This window comes from Martes martes, assembly GCF_963455335.1.
Source record: "Martes martes genome assembly, chromosome: 8".
NCBI lineage: Eukaryota > Metazoa > Chordata > Mammalia > Carnivora > Mustelidae > Martes > Martes martes.
Window position 1 is genome coordinate 27,526,714 of NC_137895.1, and position 19,929 is coordinate 27,546,642.

A 19,929-nucleotide genomic window follows, 5' to 3' on the forward strand; every position below is an offset into this window, starting at 1 on the left:
CCAGATTTCTGGGTACTCTGTAAAGAATCCCGTGTCTGTCAGCCAGGCTCATTCAGGTCATTGGATTAATGACCCAAACGCAATGAATTCAGAACAAGCTTGAATTCAGGTCTAGTGTTGGGAAGGAGGGTTGGTGGTTCCAAACTGGTGTCTTATTTTGCTATTCCTAAAAGAATTGCTTCTTATAAAAAAAAAAATGTCATGCCTGGAGGATTGTCGTGTCTAGTTCTGGACTGATTATTTGCTGGAAGCAATTACTGTAATAAAATCAGAATTTTTTTATTTCCCTCCCTCCTAAACAAAATGGCATGTGTGTGGGGTAGTGGCATCCTGTGTGGTGGGCGGGGAGAGGAGTTTTTGATACCTAATTTCCTTAGAGGGAGGTTAAGCTAGGAGATAGACTAACTAAATTAAAAAATGTTTGGGGTGTGGCTGGCAACCCACTGTTTCTGTGTATGCATGGTATAACTTCATGCTGCCTTTATTTGTTTGGAAAAGCACAACGAAACAAACAAAGAAATGCATTTTTTTCTCTGTTTGTTTGATGCTTGGCTATTCTGGTTATTTGCTTCAGGACAAAATTCTGGATCCTGGAGGTTGTATAACTGGATACCTGACCCAGACTTTGTAGCCCTCTTAGGCTCGCTGGCCTCCCCACGCCTCTCCTTTCTCTCTACGCTCACTCCCCATTCAGAAACCCAAACACAATCACACGAACCCTGAGTTGTGTTGCCCCAGACCAGTCAAATCCCGAGGGGACTAGTCCCATAGTTGCTGGAATAATCTTGTCTCCTTTCTGGTACCAGAACTTCTCCTTATTCTGTCTGCTGCTGAAGATCCAAAAGTCTATGGTGTGGGCTGGGACAGCAACAATTCAGAGAATCTAGAGAATTCTCCCCCAGCTGCTGAACAGGCTACACACCCGTGTGTCAACACTCAACAGAAGTTGCTCTGCTGTGTTGGTGCCAGAGTAGTTTTTGGCTGGTGGAAATGTGTCCCCCCAACGGACCTCAAGTGGATATACGTGGTAAGGAATACATTGGTCTCGGTAAATAGTTTATTTTAATTTAAAATCAGCTGGCACTTAGTGAGCACCTAAGTACTTTAACATGCATTATCATATAGATTTTCACAAGCACCCTAAGAAGTGGAAATCACTGTTCTCTTTTTAGAGCCAAGAAAACTGCTTCTTACTGAAGGTTGCGTTGCTAGTGAACGACGGAGTCAGAATTCCAAGTTCAAGTACGCACGTCTGACTCTAATAGAGAGAAAAGATATGGCAAACCATGTTAGAGCACGAAGTTGTTTGTCTTTTTAAATTGATATAATGATGGTTTCTACTTCAGGTAGATGAGGAAACGGAGTCTGTTGAATGGAAGCTCCTGGAAAGATAGATTCATGCCCTAAATCCTAGAACCTGTGCATGGGATCTTATCTGGATAAAGTCTTTGCAGATGTCACTAAATGGAAGAGCTCGAGATGAGTTTATTCTGGATTTTCCGGGTATATGCCCCAAATCTATTGACACGTGGGCTAATAAGAGACAAGTGGGGAAGAGACACAGAGTGGAAGGAAGAGACAGGTGAGAAAGAGACAAATGAGGACAGAGGACACCTTAAACACAGCCACAGTGAAGGAAGACCTTGAGGAAGCAAGGGAAGGTTTTCCTCTGGAAACTTTGGAAGGAACACAGCTTTGCCAGTTCCCTGATTTTGGATTTCGGTCCCGCAGAGCTGTGAGAGCATATATTGCTGTTGTTTTGGGCCACCTGGTTGGTGGTGATTTATTATAGCAGCCATCGGAAACCAATAAAGGGGGCAGTGCGAGTCAGTGGCAGGGGCACTCCACTTAGAACCCCGCTTCCCAACTCTGACCTTCATGACGTTTTACCTCGGCACGTCACTTCCCTGGGCCTCAATTTCCTTATGTGAAAAACAAACTGGCGAGACCCTTTCCGTCTCTGGTGATCTATGAATCAAGGATTTAGGAGCACTGCGCTCGATTTCCCTGCCAGGGGCCAGTGGGTGGGAGCAATAATTATACGGTGACCTTTATCTTGGCAGAAATGTTTGAAGATGAATAATTAAAGCTCCTCCTTTAGAAATATGACTAATGCATCATTTGCCTTTTGTGCAGTGGGCTTAAACCAAGGACTGTTGGCTTTTAATTCCCGGGTGCATGTTTTAAAGGAAAATAATGAACAATGCTAGAGATTCTGGGGGTTAGCAACTGCCCTATAACGATATGTGTGTCTTAATGGAGGAAAAGTCTTATTGAAGTGTTATAATCTGGATAAGGCATAATCTGATTCTTCCCCCAGGTATGAATGTTGCCCAGTGGTTTCTTACCAGGCAAGATCACGAGGCCTCATTCTTTGGATATGATAGTCCTTGCCTGTTAGTAAAATTCACGGTAAATCTACGTTTTCCAACAGGTGGCTTTCTAGCATTTGTGGGACTAGAAAAGGTAGATCTTCTATTTTAAGAACCACAGTGTTTTACTCTATGCAAAGATACAGTGTGATTTGAAATGCTTGCTTATAACTATGGGTTGATTATACAAGACGAGCAAACTCAGAATCAGCAACAGTCTTTTTTTTTTTTTTTCCCCAGCAACAGTCTTTAAAAAAAAAAAATCCCCTTCTAAAATAACCAACAGAGAAATGACAACCTTGCCAGTTATGGAACTGTAGCTCTCTCGGTGAAATCTGGGATCTATTTTTCCATTATGAGTCTCAGAAGATTATTGGGAACCTTTCCTTTGCATGTGAGATGGTCATTTCCAGTTGAACTCTCTCCCAAATGTCCCATTTTCTAGAATCCAACTGAGAAGGCAGAAAGTATGGGGAGCCTGTTGGTCACTGCCCGGGACCTGCTACATAGTGACCCCTTCATGAATGCAAGTGAACAAAACAGCAGACTTGTCTCTGGCAAGTCAGTTTCAACACAGAATGGAGACAGGTTATGGAGTCTCATCCTCTTGAGCACACTGGATGTTGTGACATCCAGGGCTCAGTGAGTAACAGTCACCAAATATACATGAGTTCCGGGCCTCAGGGTACTAGGACTGGTCACTGCCTACTCTCACCATCCTTGTAGGCGATGCCTTTGCTGGATGAGAGTCAAAATGCTACCCAGGGAGATCAAGCAATACTTGAGCAAATCCGCACCAACCCAAGGTACATGGAGGAGATGAACACAGATCAGATTGGGAAGGTGGGGAAGGTTCAAAGGAGCCAGAGGGAGACACATAAGTAGCTGGAGGAGAAAATATATAAAACGAAAGGGGGATCAAACACTTTCCCCGACCAGGCTTGTCCTAACCTCACTAACTAACACATTGACTTCTTTTTTTTTCCCCCTTCAACTCGTATTGGATGTCTACCATGTGCCAGGCTGTGTTCTAGGCCCTAAGGATAGAGGAATGCATGGAACTCACATGAGCCCTGCTTCCGTGGAGCGTCCATTTTAGAAGTTATGATGCTAGTGGAGCAATCACACATGGTTCCCACTGTGAAAGGTAGCTGCCAGCACCCCCTCCACATTCCATGCCCAGCTCAGTCTCCCTGAGACCACAGTCTCCTCTTCTGACTGACTAACAGAATGCTGTCTGTCCTCTAACAAGGGAAAAAAGTTGGGACTATGTGAGGTGATGGACATTACTAACCTTATTGCCGTGATCGTTTTGTAATAGATACATATGTCAAATCACTGTATTATACACCTGAAACTTATACCATGTTCTATGTCAATCATATCTCATTAATACTGGGAGGAAAAAAGAAAGCAATACAGTAAAATGTGGTTCTATGGAATGAAATGTTTCAAAAAAGCCAACTCCCCCCCCCCCAACCCAACAACCAATAATGCCATCTGTTAGTCTCTGGTTAATATAGAGTGTTTTCCCTCTCTGACGTCACCTAGGGTTTAGAGACAGTGCTAGGTGTGGAACAGGTTTTAAATAAATAGAAGTCTGTGGAGGATATAGTATTGTATAGATTCTAATGTTCAGACAACTTAGAGGAGCTGCATGTTTGGATCATTTCACTCTGGGATCAGAATATCCTAGAGGGGTGGGTTAAGCCTCTGCCTTTGGCTAGAGTCATGATCTCAGGGTCCTGGGATTGAGTGCCGCGTTGGGCTCTCTGCTGAGCAGGGAGCCTGCTTCCTCCTCCCTCTCTGCCTGTCTCTCTGCCTGCTTGTGATCTCTCTCTGTGTGTCAAATAAATGGATAAAATCTTAAAAAAAAAAAAAAAGAATATCCTAGAAAGAGTGAGTCGGCGACTCGCATACAGGAAGTGCTTAATGAATGAATGAGTACAGGCTTTCTTAAAAAAAAAAAAGGCTAATATTTGAGTTGTTCTATTTACTACATCAAAAGCCTATTAGATGGCTACTATTTGCATCCCCATTTTACAGATGAAGACGTCAAAGTGTTGAGTTGTTAAGAGCCACACCTGAGACCATGTAGCCACCGAGAAGGAGAGAGAGGGTTCAAGCCCGGGGAGTTGGACTCCAAGAGCTCCTCGCACTGTTCTGTGCTATTTGCAATAGGGCTTGGGGAGATGTCTTACTGACATTCAATGTTTTTGTCTCCTTTCTTCTTCTAAAGAGACTTCCGAATACCTTTCATTGGGTTTTCATGCTGATGTTACCCCATTTGCTAACTTGAATATGGTGAGCAGTCTTCCTGTATTTCGAAGGAGGCTAGTCTTTGTTCTCCTAGATCTGGGATGTACATTTCCCTTTTCAGCTTCAGGACAGACATAGAAATGAAGTGAGACAGACAATTTTCTGTTATAGATTTTAAGGGGGTGCCAGAAAGTTCTCCCTATCCGCAAAATCTCCCCTTCTCGAATCCTGATGTTTAATATCCCACCAATGCATGTTCATTGTTTGGTTTCGAGTTATGCCCTCTGTCAAAATGCAAATAAATCAGGGATTGATAAATGGCATTGCAAGCCAAGCAGCCTGCCAGCCTGCCCATCTTCCTTCTTCCATCTGTCTTTTCCTTTAATAAATATTTTTGGAAATAGACTCTGGTTGCATAACAGATTCTAGAGGTTTAAAGATATATAAGTGGTCTCTGCCCTCGGGAAGGTCTTGACTCTGGAAGCAGGCAAATGTTAAAAGGGATGCAATAGTGCTTTAGATGTAAGGTGCAGGGAAAGCATAAAGGGAGGAACACACTGCTCTGCTTGGAAAGATGACCACAGATACTCCTTAAGCCTAAAGTCCTTCACACTTTAGTAAGAATGAACTATGAAGACTCCCCCCCCCCCCAGAAGGCAAGTTTTGGTGAAGGAGAAGGTTTGGAGTGTGTGTGAGTTCAAAGGACTATTACAGAGGGAGAGAGGGAATGACAGTAAGGGAAACAGTTCACAAAGAAGACCCTGTAATCCAGGTCATGGCACTGAGCTGATTTCAGTCCCAGAGTAGACTGGGCCCTCCTCACATATAGGAACCGGCCCCATTATCAGGCTATGTGTTAAAACACCATAATAAAAGAAGAATCAGTATTTTTGCAAAAGGGTTCATGTCTATTCTGTGAGGTGAAAAAGTTCTTGGGCTGTTGTGACTGACTGGTAGGCACAGAGGCAAGGACTTCTCCACTGGATGGACTAGGGGTCTGCAAACTTTTTCTATCAACTGCCAGATACTTAATATTTGAGGCTTTGCAGGCCCCATGGTCTTCATAAGGACTCCGGTGAGGTTCTCCCACAGCCCCCAAGGACAGGATTCAAATGAATGGGTGTGGCTGAATTCCAAGGAAACTATTTACAAAAACAGGTGGTGGGCTGAATTCCCATAGGGCATAGTCTGCTGGCTCCCGGTTTATACCCTGTAATAGACAAATTAAAGGCCTCCATTAAGGACAAGTAAGACTTACATAAAGTTTAAACACATTTTTTGAGGTGAGGACTGGATGGACCACAGGGTCTCCTGCAGAGCGTGTTCCCTGTGTGAGATGACTGCACAACCAGGGACGGAACCATCCACCTGAAGGAAGCAGCCCTTTTTGAAAAGCCTGCAGCGCAGGAAGAAGAGAGGAAGGGTGCAGAAGGCAGGCAGACAGCAAAACTAAAGGCAACCTATGGAGTGGAAGAAGATATTTGCAAATGTCTTATCAGTTAAAGGGCTAGTATCCAAAATCTATGAAAAATTAATCAACTCAACGGCCAGAGAACAAATAATCCAATCAAGAAATGGACAGAAGACATGAACAGACATTTCTCCCAAGAAGACATACAAATGGATAATAGACACATGAAAAATGCTCCACATTACTTGACACCAGAGAAATGCAAATCAAAACCACAATGAAAATGGCTAAAATTAACAAGTCAGGAAATGACAGGTGTTGGCGAAGATGCAGAGAAAGGGGAACCCTCCTACACTGTTGGTGGGAATGCAAGCTGGTGCAGCCACTCTGGGAAACGGTATGGAGTTTTCTCAAAAACTTAAAAATAGAGGTTTCCTACAACCCAGCGATTGTACTACTGGGTATTTACCCCAAAGGATACAAACATAGTGATCTGAAGGGGCAAGTGCGACTGAATGTTCATAGCAGCAAAGTCCACAATAGCCAAACTATGGAAAGAGCCCAAATGTCCACCAGATGAATGAATAAAGAAGATATGGCATATATATAATACACACACACACACACACACACACACACACACACACACACACAGAGGAATATTACTTAGTCATCAAAAAGATGAAATCTTGCCATTTGCAACAACATGGATGGAACCAAGAGAGGATTATGTTACGTGAAATAAGTCAATCAGAGAAAGCCAGTTATCATATGATCTCACTGATATGTGGAATTTAAGACACAAAACAGAGGATCATTGGGGAAGAGAGGAAAAAATAAAATAAGATGAAACCAGAGAGGGAGAAAAACCATAAGAGACTCTTAACTATAGGAAACAGACTGAGGGTGGCTGGAGGGGAGGGAGGTGGGGGGAGGGTAAAGAGTGATGGACATTAAGGAAGGCACCTGATATAATGAGCACTGGCCATTATTTGCAACTGATGAATCACTAAATTCTACATCTGAAATTAAAATAAACAAATAAATAAATAAATAAGGCAGGATCTTCGTGCTGCAGAAGCTTAGCTGGATACCAAAGATTCATGCTTAAAAAGGTATACAGTGAGTGGTCTGTGACTGATGAGAAACTGCTTCTTTTCAGTGGTAATATATAAATGTTTATTTAACACGTTAATTCGGAGATTATAGTTACTTAGGCCTTCATTTATTCATTCACAAACATTGCTTATTGCGTGCCAAGCATTGGCCTAAGTCCCGAAGAAACAATATTGAACAAATCAGGGTCATCCCTGGACACCAAGATGTCCAAATTACCTCCCATCTAGTTTCCTATTGTGATTTTCGGTAACCCTCTGCTATTTGGTAATATGTGATTATGGTACATTGAACTCCACAGAGTTTTTTTTAAAGCCGCAAAGCCCTTGGACCAAGTTGTGCCTTTGCATTCACCAAGACTGGTTCTGTTATTGTCGTACGAAGATCCTGCCTGTCAGTAACAATTACCTGCATACCATCTTTGGCAAATGGCTTCATGCATCCCATCACTTAAACCATAGGTCTGCTAACTCCATCTTATAATCAGAGCTGGACACAGACTTTATGTGCTCTAGGAAGCACTGCTTTATGAAAAACTCTCAGATACATATCTCTATCCCTGATGGCCTCTCTAGTCAACTACGTGCTCAAAACCTCCACGCAGATGATCTGCCAAATTTAATATGCTCAAACTTGAAGTCAAGACTTGTCCCGCACCCACTCTCCTTCCCCTCCCCCACCCTCCCACACAAGGCTACTTAAATCAGTGAATGGGACTATTTCCCACCCAGTGGTGACTTCCTTCCCTGCATCCCTCATGGTTTACTATTCAAAGTAATGGTCTACTATAGTAATGGTCTGCTATACAGAGTCTAGGTGATTCTATCTCTTAAATACCCCATCAACTGAGATACTTTTTCTAACTCCAGTGCATTCATCAGAGCCTAACCTACTAACTTCTATCGGGACATTCTAATTGTTCTGACAGAGTCTGCTCTCACCCAAATGTCATGTCCCTCCTGTATCCATCTGATCATATCTGTCCATTTAGAGGTTTCAAACTGCTCTAAGGATATGGAACAAAACCCTTGAACTTCCTGTTAGACATCTACTCTAACCAGCATCACCATCTTTCTCTGAGACTACTCTCTTTTCCTCCTTTTCAGACACATCTGAATTAGGTATCCTTTTGGAGCTTTATTCTGGTCTGCATGTGTAATATTGTATTCATGATTCCATTCTCCATCAACTCTTGTATTCACACCCTTTGCCAGTAACACCTCCGTGCTCTCCCACTGCTGATGGTGCAGAATTTCCGGCGCCTGGGTTCAGTCATGTGACCTGCTCTGGCCAATAGAATTAGGTGAGATACTGACCCCAGGCTGCAAGGGGCCATGCATGCTTCCTTGTCCTTGGAACCTCTCCCTTCACCACAATAAGAACATGCCCCGGGGAGCCCTTTGTCTCCATGAAAAGGATGAGGAGACCGCAGAGTGGAACTACCCAGCTGCAACCAGCCTCCACTAACTCACACTCTGTCAACACACGGACATATACGAAGTAATAACTGGTTGTTGTTTTAAGCCACTGACATTTGGGGTGGTTTATCCTGTACAAGAGCTCATTGAGACACTAACACAGTGATGTGTATTTTCCCGTGGCTTTGTTAATACCTTCAGCCTTTGTTCATGGCTTTAAGTCAACTAGGGTTAAAATCAACAAAGACTATGTCGATGATCTCATTCTTCCTCCTCTGAACAGCAAACCTGTGCTTGAGAATTGAGGTCCCGTCATAAGGCAGTGAATGCCTAATTCCTGAGAATTTCTCTGTGACTTTCCTGATGAAACTAGGGCCTTCCTGCCAATCCTGCCATTGGGGTGGACAAAATTGAGCACGGATATATCCCTTGCCACCACATAGGCTTTTCATCCCTGGGAGAGATGGGAAGTCCGCTGCCCTAAAGCTGAGGACCAAGCCGAAAATTCAGGGCTGGTTTCGGAAATGACACTGTCTACCTATTTCCTAAGGAAAGGCGCCATCAGTCTGAGGCAGCTTTTAAAGGTCGTCCTAGATTGGAACAGCACATCTTGTTCTTTTTTTTTTAAATCCGTGTCCTCTGAAGTTCTCTTTGAAAATCTGTTGAATGTTTCTGGCCTTTATATTCTCTTGAGCAGACAAAACCCATTACTAAATGGATGTTAATGAAGCCACGGGGCCAAGTCATTGGTAATTCAAAACGAAAACCGTGACCGCATGGGGCTGTCATACGTCGCCCCTGAAAAGCCACAGCAAAATGCTGTGCTCTTCAAGGAGACCCTTGAAATTAAGACTCTCACCCAGAAATGTTAAGCGACCCGGGGGCTTTGAAACAAAGTGCCCTCATTAACATGACCTCAGGCTTGCGCTGTCCGAATAGAAACAGCGATGGAAAAGTAAATAATGAGCCCGTTTCATGGCACTAGAGCTGACAAAGACCTACACACCTGGAGGGCTGCAGTGCTTTTCCCAGAAATCAGGTCTAAAAATAGACCTTTCAGCTTTGCTCCGATCCACCCCAAATTCCCGAGCAGACATCTGGAAAGGAGAGGCAATTCAGTTTCCTAGCTGAAATGTTTTGGGTATTTTCGTTTTGGTGGGGAGATGGGGGAGAAGGTTAGGAGTTTGAACGCTTTGTTCTCTCTCTGCTTTTAAAATAGCCCTAACAGGCTGTTCTCAATGGGCATGGGTTTGCAAGAGAGCCACCTTTGCTGTCCAAAGCCTGACAGACCTTCGCTAACTGACCTGCTCTAGAAGAAAGTGAGTTAGACTTCCCGAACTACTGGACCCTTTTACTTGGGAACCAAGATGTCCTGAAAACTATGTGTCCCCTCGGGAGTGACTTCCTGAGCTGTCTCCCATTGTAGGACGCCCTGGCCTTTGGGGTAATATGGCAACCCGGAGACCTATTTTGCTGTCCAGTCCAGTGAATGAGCACAGGAGTCTTGGAGCTGTGTTACCTGAGGACCAGGAGGCCATGTGGCAGGGCTGGGCCATGAGGGGCCTCCTTTTTCTGGAAGAGGGGCCCGAGGAAGAGACCCCCTCACTGATGGACTGAAGCGCAGAATGGGGTTCAAACAAGTCAGCTGTGTTGAGGGCCCTTTTGGGGTCTGGAGGCATTCTTGATTCTCGAGGGCAATAGGGAGTGTTAGGTCAGTTATTAAACGAAACGAGACCGAGACAAAGTGAAAGTTATTTAAAGCTTTATTTTATGATAAGTATTAGAAGTTAGACTGATTGGTCAGGGGAACGAGACTGAGACAAGGTGAAAGTTATGCAAAGCTCTATTCTATGCTAAGCATTAGAAGTCAGACTGACCGGTCAGGGCCATCTCTGAAGAGAGCGACCACCCCCAGCTTACAGGCTCAAGAATTGACTGACTGACCAGTCAGGGCCGCCTCCGAAGAGGGCGACCCCTCTTCATCTTACAGACCACCTTTTATAGAGCAAAAGTCTGGCCACACATAGGTGGCCAATGAGATTGTAGTCATGTTAGGTCACACGCAGGTGGCCCATTGAATTACAGTTTACCCTATAGTAGCTGTTTGACCTAACCTATTACTCTGGTCAGAATTGGTGCTCAAGGTTGGCGCCCAAATGGCGGGGTTTACATTCTTTGGTGGTTAGGGAAAAAGTATGTGTGTTTCTTACTGATTGGATGTCTCCACCTGGCCCGACTCGTCCTTGTATTCTGGGCTCTGTTATCAAGACCTGGCCGATCTGGCCTTGTATTCTGGGCTCTGTTATTAGGAACTAGCTGACCATATTTTACTGGTTTCCCAGACTTGCTTCTAAGTAAGTTTCTCTGGGGGGGCGGGGGGGGCAGGGTCCGTTTAAGTTTTACGGCACAAACAACAAAATGGCTTTTAACCAAGATGGAGTCGCGCTGGCTAAATAGGTCCTTACAAGGAGTGTGAAGAATTCTCTGGGCTTCCGTGTAGACTCTTGGAGAGCCTGCAGGCTCCTTCCAGCTCCCGGGTTCCTTCCCAGTGGGCATTGCCAAGGTCTCTTGCTGAGACAGTGAGCGTGAAGTCCCACAGCCATTGCCCCTTAATCTCCTCAAAGTGGGAGAGGTAGAGATGGGGCTTGGGGCTTGCTGGTTAAAGTAGAGAAGACTCCCCTGGTTCTCACCGTGCTTCTTCGAGAGACTCCTCAGGGAGAGCTGAGGAGAGGCCCCACCTCTGGGGTCTGCACCTCTGGGCAGGATGACTCCATCTTCCCTATGCAGCTAAGAGGTCCCATTGCTGGAAGCTTCCAGGGGACACAGTTGGACTTGCTTTCTCTGGACCATACTGGGGTTGTTCAGTTTCTGAATTCAAGTGCTGCTTTTCCTCTGCTCTGCCTTTGTTTTTCCCCAGAGGATAGTTACATGCAGGCTGTTGGGTTTTAGGGAAGAGCAGAGTGTGCAGTCTGTTGCAAATGAGGGAGACTGACTTGAGAAAAAACACATTTAATTTTCACCTGAAAACTGCTACTTTGTCACAGGAGGTAGGTAGAGAGCAGTTATCATTAGCGTCCTTTATGTTTTGCAGATACTTACCATAAGTGATTTCAGCCTTCCCATCTGAATAGTTTATATGTTGAAATTTGTTTATTGTTTAATTATTATGCCTTCCAGGTTGAAACAAACAATATTTTAAAACCTTAGTGATGGGGTGCCTGGGCGGCTCAGTCAGTTAAGCGTCCAACTCTTGATTTCAGCTCAGGTCATGATCACGGGGTTGTGGGATTGAGCCCCAGGTTGGGCTCTGTGCTTAATGGTGAGTCTGCTTGGGATTCTCTCTCTCCCTCTCTCTCTGCCCTTCTCCCCTCTGCTGGTGCACATGTGCTCTCTCTGTCTAAAATAAGTCTTTATTTAAAAAAATCCAAAAAACAAAACAAGCAAAAAAAAAAACAAAAAAACAAAAAAACCTTAGTTACCTATGAGGCATTTTGGAATCCATAAAGCTCATCACCTTTTGCTTATTCCTTTTTTTTTTTTTTTAAAGATTTTATTTACTTATTCATGAGAGATAAAGAGAGAAAGGGCGACACAGACAGAAGGGTCCCCATGTGGGATTTGATCCCAGGACCCTGGTATCATGACCTGAGCTACCCAGGCACACTGATTATTCCTTAAGACAATTAAATATACATTACCATTTTCTTACATTCTGTATGTATGTATGTATGTATGTATGTATGTATGTATGTATTTATTACAGTGCTTTGGTGTATTCCAGGGAAATAAGGATATAAGAACAAAAAGAACAAAGCCCCTTCCTCAAGGTTTCAATTACAGAATAAGAAAGACATGGTTTCAAAGATATTGCTGTAAAGTGCTTGGCAAAAGACATTCTGGGTTTTATCTATCCTCTTGTTTTGGAAAAAATAATTTGCAAATTTGAAAAGAAAAGCCCAGGTGTCAACCAAATGCCTTACTTCTCATGATTAGAAGTGGTTTCTAGGATTCACTAATGCAGAATTACCTCTCAATTAAGCTCTTCTCATGCTCAAGGTAAGCTGCTTCTACCATTTGACAACTTGATCCATGGCAACACGGAAATGACTTACTACAATTCCTTTATTTTGTAATTTCCCCTACGAAGAAAGTAGTTTTGTATAGGAAGGTGTTGATCCTCACCTGTTCTGCAAACTAGTGCATAAATGTGAACTCTTCATTATTTACAGACCTGGTGTGGGGTCTGTAAATACCCATCCTCTCTTGCCATGGGCAACGTGGAAAGTGGTTTCAGACTGCGTTTGGCTTGTTTACAGATTGCAACATGAGTAGTTGACCGCATATTCTGAGATCTCCAGTAATAATTTCAGCAAGTCTGTAATTCTAAAGCAAAAACTCAGCGATCTGAAATGCTTTGGGAATGAACATATTCGGATGGCCCCACTTTGAGGATAGCTAATAATTTTTCTTGTAGTGCTCTATGATTTTAATTGCAATGACAACTGTTCAGTAGACCTATTTCTACAGTGCATTATTTATTCCCTCAACTTGATAACAGAGAATACTGCATAGCAGTAAATTTTTTCTTGATGACCTGGCCTGGTTGATTATCACTCATAGGACTGGTTGACATGCAGTGATTGTTACTGTGTTTACTGCAGTTTTATGGAGAATACAATAATTGTTACAGATTTTTATAGCCTATAATTATTTACCCCATACTAAATGGCCCCCCACTGATGCATTCCTGAATTCTTACTCATTATTTCTCATTACAGTTTGGGTACTTGCCTGTGGCAGCCTCTTTCCCTTGTGTTTCTTACAGTCTGTTTCAGGCATGGAAGTCCAAAAACCCTATGGAGAGAGGACTCATAGGATCTGAGGTTTACTTTCATCAATAAAGAGTAGGACTGCAACATTATGACATTGTCATGAGAATACTGTGACATTGATTTTGGGGACTCTGTGTTCTCTTCTCTTTGCTCCCTGATTCTCATCTGGTTTAAGGCCAAATGAAACTAACAGATACTAGATTTTAGACTGGAGAGTTGTTCAAGGAGCTACTTAGATATGAATTAAAGTCACTTCAACTCTTACTTACAAAAGAAATCTACAATCCTTAATACTGGGTTGCTTTAATATTTTGAGCTGATGTCTCAAGTGGTACAGAACTTCACATGTACAACAGAAATGCATGATGTACTCTTCTTTGTGGGGCGAGGGAAGAGCTAAGAAACCCACATTTTAGCCAAGGCGGGGCTGAACTGATTCTGCTTCTAGGTTGATAATTTCTGGCTGCTGCTTGAAAGGCTGACACCAGCTTTGCTAGAGGAGAATGAAGAGGCCCATTCTGACCTTTGATGAACACAGAGATATCATGTCTCTTTCCAGGGCCTGAACGGGAGGGGCCATTTCTTCATTTCTCCCAAGAGACAAAGGACCGAGTTGAGGGCTGGAGTTACAGGTATTTTCACACACATATATGCCCAGGAAAGGTTAATTATTTTCTCCTCGATAGCCAAGTCCAAATCTAAGCAGCAACACCATTGAAGGAATTTAGTATGATTCCCTAGGTACTTGCAGGAGAGTTTGATCAGAATGCTTAGTACTTGGGTTTCCCCCTTGGTTCTTGTGACTTCTTTCTCCTCTTTGAGGGGTTAGGACAATGCTTCGGATTTCCTTTCTGGCCATAGTGGCCAGTAGGAAGTCATTATGCCCGAGATAACTTAATTTAATTTAATCTACCCAAACAGTTAAATTAATTTAATTTAAATTAATTTAATGACTTAAAGGTCATTAAATATTATTGATTGACTAAATTGACTAAATTGACTAAATATTATTGATTGACTAAATTGACTAAAGCAGTAGTAACTGCTAAATTGACTAAATTGACTAAATATTATTGATTGACTAAATTGACTAAAGCAGTAGTAACTGCTGGCCTGACTCACTGTAGAACTGGAAAAGCTTTATATACAGAGGGTCTCTGGAAGGCAGTTTGCAGAGAAGGGGAGAGCCCAGTCTCCTGAGTCACCCACCTGCTGGGGGTCCCCATCTCACCACCAACTGGCCGGTGACAAGGGCAAGGCTCTCCCCTCTGGCAGTCTCTAGGCTGCATTTAGGGAAGGGCTTCGGAGCACCTCCCTCCCCCACTGGGTAGTGGTGGGCATAAAATGGATAACACCCAGGTTCCGGGGAGGCCGTCCCTAAATGATGACCTGCACAGATTTCATAAGGAGTCAAAAGTTAACCGAAAAGGTAAGGCAAACTCTTCTGTATGTTCTCTAAAAGACAAACTCAGTAAATGATCATTAAAAAGAAGATTTATCAGCCTTTGACCTCCCAAGCAAATACCAGCCACACGGTTGGGGAGGTGAGCTCAGTGTCCTTGAAATTAAAAACCACACAGACTAATGTTTCGCCCATTCTTCTCAGACTTGGAGAGACCAGCAAGACAGAACGGAGATGCTGGTAGGAACAGGATCTAAATAAACAGAGTGTGAGAGGGAAACCCAGCCAGCCCCCGACTGTTGCCTTTGATACCCAGGGGCTGGTCTGCCTTGTCCAGGTGGGTCCCAACAAGGGAGTCCCCAGATCCAGAGTGAGCTGCCAGGCGAAGGTTTGGAGAAACAGATTCCACACCCGTAACAGTGGACTTTCCCAGCCAAGTGCAGGCGGACTGGAGGCCATCGAAATGGGGAACTGCCCCCCTACCCCCAGAGACTTTTCTATTCTTCGTTTCTGAAAAAGCCTCAAGGAAGAAAGTTCAGAATCTGCAACTGCCTAAAAAAACGATTTGTTTTTGTTGAACAATGGATAATCCAATTCAGAAATGATGCAAATGTGGCTTTTTACTTACCTTCAGGTGTTCAGTAATAGTCACTGATAGTTCTGGGAGGCGGTTCTAGTCCATTTATTTTCTCTAAAGTTGTGAGAACCATTCCTTTCAGCCTGAGTTTGCTCCCCTCTTAAAACATTTTGTGTGCATCTGTTTAATGAATGGACTGTTTTGATAAGCAGTGAATAATAGAGGAAATGATCATTATACCTGGGAACAAATTTGTGAGCTTTAATTTTCAAAGAATTAAAATGGGGATGGAAAAACCTTTGTGTCTACCAGCCTTCTCATTTGAGCAATCCCCAAGAATGCAGGCAATACTAAGAAATATTTCTGCAAAATCTTTATTAAAAAATTCAAACAAACTCTAATTAATTCTAATTTACTGAACTTTTCATTGTTTAGACTTTTTACAGGTACATATCATTTTTAAATTGAAATTCAATTAGCCAACATACAGTACATCATTAGTTTCGATATAATGTTCAATGATTCATTAGTTGAGTATAATACACAGTGTTCATCACACCACGTGCCCTCTTTGATGTTCATCCCCCAGTTATCCCACCCTCCACCCACTTCCCTCTCCACAGCCCTCAGTTTGTTTTCCAGAGTCCAGAGTCTCTCATGGTTTGTATCCCTCTCTTCCCCTATGGTGCTCCCCTCTATTCCTTATATTACATGTGTGAGGGAAACCATATGATAATTGTCTTTATCTGCCTGACTTATTTCACTTAGCATAATCTCCTCCAGTTCCGTCCATGTCAGTGCAAATGGTGGGTATTCACCCTTTCTGATGGCTGAGGAATATTCCATTGTATATATGGACCACATCTTCTTTATCCATTCATCTGGTTGAAGGACATCTCAGCTCCTTCTGCTGTTTGGCTCTTGTGGACATTGTTGCTATGAATATTGGGGTGCAGGTGTCCCTTCTTTCCACTACATCTGTGTCTTTGGGGTAAATACACAGTAGTGCTATTACTGGATCATAGGGCAGCTCTATTCTCAACATCTTGAGGAAACTCCATACTGTTTTCCAGAGTGGCTGTACCAGCTTGCATTCCTACCAACAGTGGAAGAGGGCTCCCCTTTCTCCACATCCTCGCCAGCATCTGTTGTTCCCTGTCCTGTTAATTTTAGTCACCCAGCGACACTTGTATTTCTGGCGAAGCTGGCTTTCAAAGTCTTTCTATTTCTCTTTGGGATATCAACTTTACAAGTGTTTATTGTGGAGGTTTCTGGAAGTCTGTAGTTCTCAGAGTGGGGTCCCTGGATCAGCAGCGTCAGCGTCGCTTAGGAACTGGTTTGAAAGGCAAATTCTCGCTCTTCCCTCGCCTCTTGAACTGGAAACTCTGGGTGGGGTCGGAAGTCCGTGTTTCCACATGCTTTCCTCGGTGATTCTTACATTTGTTCTTACATTGTTCTTTCTTAGGAAGAAATAAAAATGAATAGAGTGTCCCCCAGCTTTTGGTTCGTGGCACGAAGGTAGTACTCTATCTACTGGTCTCCTCACGCATGTGTGATTGTAAAACTATTTCTCCCCGGGGAATAGGATAATGGAATATTTGATCTCCATCCAAAAATTTCCAACCTCTGGTTGTAACTTAAATAAGAAAATTAAGAGACTACAGAAAGCTCACAAAGTTATTACCAGCCCCCCACCCCCCAAAAAAGCTCAATCTCTAAGGAGAAGGGCAACAGGGAGGAATTTGAGAAGAGGAGGGGATATCCTGCAGGACAGGCAATCCTTAGGTGGGTTTCTCCTTCAAGACCCCCAGGGGAAGTTGCCTTGAAAGCGGAGAAGGCCCTTTCTGTCTCAGCCCGACACTACTGAGGGGGCGACTTTGGACATGGATTCCTCCCACCTGGCTAATTTGATCGGGATAAATCTTGGCTCACCTGGGATGTGCCCCATGGAAAGTCTAAAACCTGGCAACCTACCTGGCATTCCGATTGGTCCTCTAGCTTTAAAAAAAAAAAAAAAAAGAATCCAACATTAAAAATGAAGAGATTTTACAGAAAAGGTTGGATCGCAAGCTTTAAAAAAATATATTTTTATGAACCTATTGGCAACATTATGTCCATAATGAACACTTCCTTATCTATATAAGAGGAGTAGGTCCGAGGACACGTTTTCTGTTTCCAATGTGACAAACATTATCGAGGTGGCCACATTCTCTGCCAGTCCCCACCGTGTCCCTGGGACTACTGTTGGTTCCTCTTCATCACTGTGGGTGTAGTTTTACTTCTTCTGACAACTCTACAAATGATGGCCCCAAACCGGAAAAAACCCATGTCCACCTCAATAAGATGTCCATCATCAGCAGACAGGTACAGGGATATAGTCACCTACGAAAATAAAGGCGTTGCTCTAGTCCCAAACATACCATTCAATGAAAGAAGCCAGATGATATGATTCCATTTATATGAACAAGAGTGGGCAAAGTTCATCTAGGGTGTTATGAATTAGGATGGTAGCTCTTATCCATGGGGAGAGGCTGGAGTGTGGCTTTTGGGATGCCTGTATATTCAATTTCCTGATCTACGTGCTGGTGCCTGGGTGGGTTGTCTCTGTGGGGAACCGTTCACTGGAGCGATGTGCATTTTTCTTATCTTATGTATGCTCTCCTTGGTCAACAGTGTCCCTAAAAAAGTATGTCTGGGCAGACTGATCATATCCCGGTTTACTTACTCGTTATATGACTAACTGGCTTAATATGCATCTTCGAATTAGCCAATTTCTAAAAAAAATTTTTGCTCATGTTTGAAAAGAGGTTAAAATTTTTATTTGGGTTTTCTTGTAGTCTTCAGGGTTATAAAACTTCAATGCAACCATGTTTAAAATTATTAATCTCAATGCCCTTAGATGTATCTCAACCTCTCTGAGTTACTTACTGAAGAAACTTTTCTAGGCAGTACACATTCCAAGCTGCTTCATATCAGAAATTTTTTTTTTAATTTTGCCATCACATATGAATGCAGGATATGGAATTCTTGCACACAGTATTTTCTTCTAAAGGTCTGGAGACATTTTTACATGACTTAAGGTCATTAGTATTTGAACTAGGAGGTCAATGGAATATTGGCTCTTTGGTGGGTATTTTACACTTTTTTTGTTCTTAAATTTGCTTGAGTTTTTTTTTTTTTTAAACTGTTAGATTCATTTCTATATGCTTTTCTTTCTTAAAAATTGATTCTTTATATTTGAAGTTGCAAATGTTTAGTCAGAATATATCAAAGTGGGTTCAGTTTTGCCTGGGATCTGGTGTGTACTCTCAATTAGTTAAAAAGCTTTTCCCAAATAAGAAATACTTCCTGTATTGTTTGACAATTATTTCTTATCCATTCATTTTCTTTCTTTGAGGGAAATCTATTGTCTCTTGACTGTGATATTTCATCTTCTCTGCACATTATTTTCATTGCTTTTAACTTTTGCCTTGTAGTCAGGGAGAATTTCTTGACATCATTTACGATTTTGCTTATTCCATTTTCTGCAGAGTCTAAATTGCTTTTCACTACTTCTATAATGGCTTTGACATTAATTTTACTTTTAAGATACGTAAGACTATTTCTAGTACAATTCTTTTTTTCCCCCCCAAAATATTTCCATTTTCATGGTGGCAGACTCTAGGTTCTTGAATCACGCTGAAATATAAATTATTGGGGCACCTGGGTGGCTCAGTCAGTTAAGCATCTGCCTTTGACTCAGGTCATGATCCCAGGGTCCTGGGGTTGAGTTCCACATTGGGCTCTTTGCTCAGCAGGAGTTTGCTTCTGCCTCTGCCTTCTGCTCCCCCTGCTTGTGCTCTCTCTCTTTCTGTCAAATAAATAAATAAATAAAATCATAAAAAAAAAAGAAAAGAAATACAAATTATTCAGTGTTTCCTGAACTGAGGCATATGGTGGACTCAACTGTACACTGGTGGTCTAAAAATTAAAGTCAAAGAATCACGAATCAGATAATTTCTAATTGTCCTATTTCATGAAATAACTCTATTTCAGAGGAAGGTAGCTCTACTGAGTCATCTTAGAATTTTTTCCTTTATTCTTACAATCTGCGGACTATTTTACTGGGTTCTGTAGTTTTTCTATTTGCTGCTCCTATGAGGGAAATACCTACTTGTTTGCCATTGATTTATGGCCATTGATTTAAGAGTTGAACTATGTTCTGATAATGTGTGGATCTAGGCCAAAATATCTCAAATCGAATTTGTTTTGAAGGAAGGAATGATATACAGTTAAATCATCAGATTGCTTGCTCGCTGATTTTGAAGACTAGGAGGAGTGGAGAAGGATCTACAGCCACAGCTGCACTCACAGCCAACACTTAGGCTTTGTGCCATTGCAGAAACACAGAGCAGAATAGCTCCCCATATGCCCAACCCTCTGCTTGCTGAGACTTCTTCCCAGGAACAAAGTCTGAGGCCTTCCCACATGCAGCCCTAGTGCTATTTATAGGCCGAGAGGAGAGGGTCCTAAGCACTGGGCTTCCCAATGAGTTCTCAATGC

The 19,929-nt window shown here is 42.7% G+C and overlaps 1 protein-coding gene across 1 annotated transcript in view; it reads right to left on the reverse strand.

The window, feature by feature from the left end:
* PLEKHG7 (pleckstrin homology and RhoGEF domain containing G7) overlaps positions 1-17,368 on the reverse strand; it is a gene marked incomplete at both ends in the record, with an annotated part of 62,865 nt that extends 45,497 nt beyond the window's left edge. Inside the window, 9 exon segments of the mRNA XM_080810206.1 lie at positions 719-858; positions 10,096-10,263; positions 11,021-11,321; positions 11,324-11,415; positions 11,418-11,519; positions 11,522-11,545; positions 14,618-14,797; positions 15,123-15,320; positions 17,362-17,368. Coding sequence (XP_080666332.1) covers positions 719-858; positions 10,096-10,263; positions 11,021-11,321; positions 11,324-11,415; positions 11,418-11,519; positions 11,522-11,545; positions 14,618-14,797; positions 15,123-15,320; positions 17,362-17,368 — 1,212 coding nt within the window.
* Positions 17,369-19,929: the final 2,561 nt, after the last annotated feature.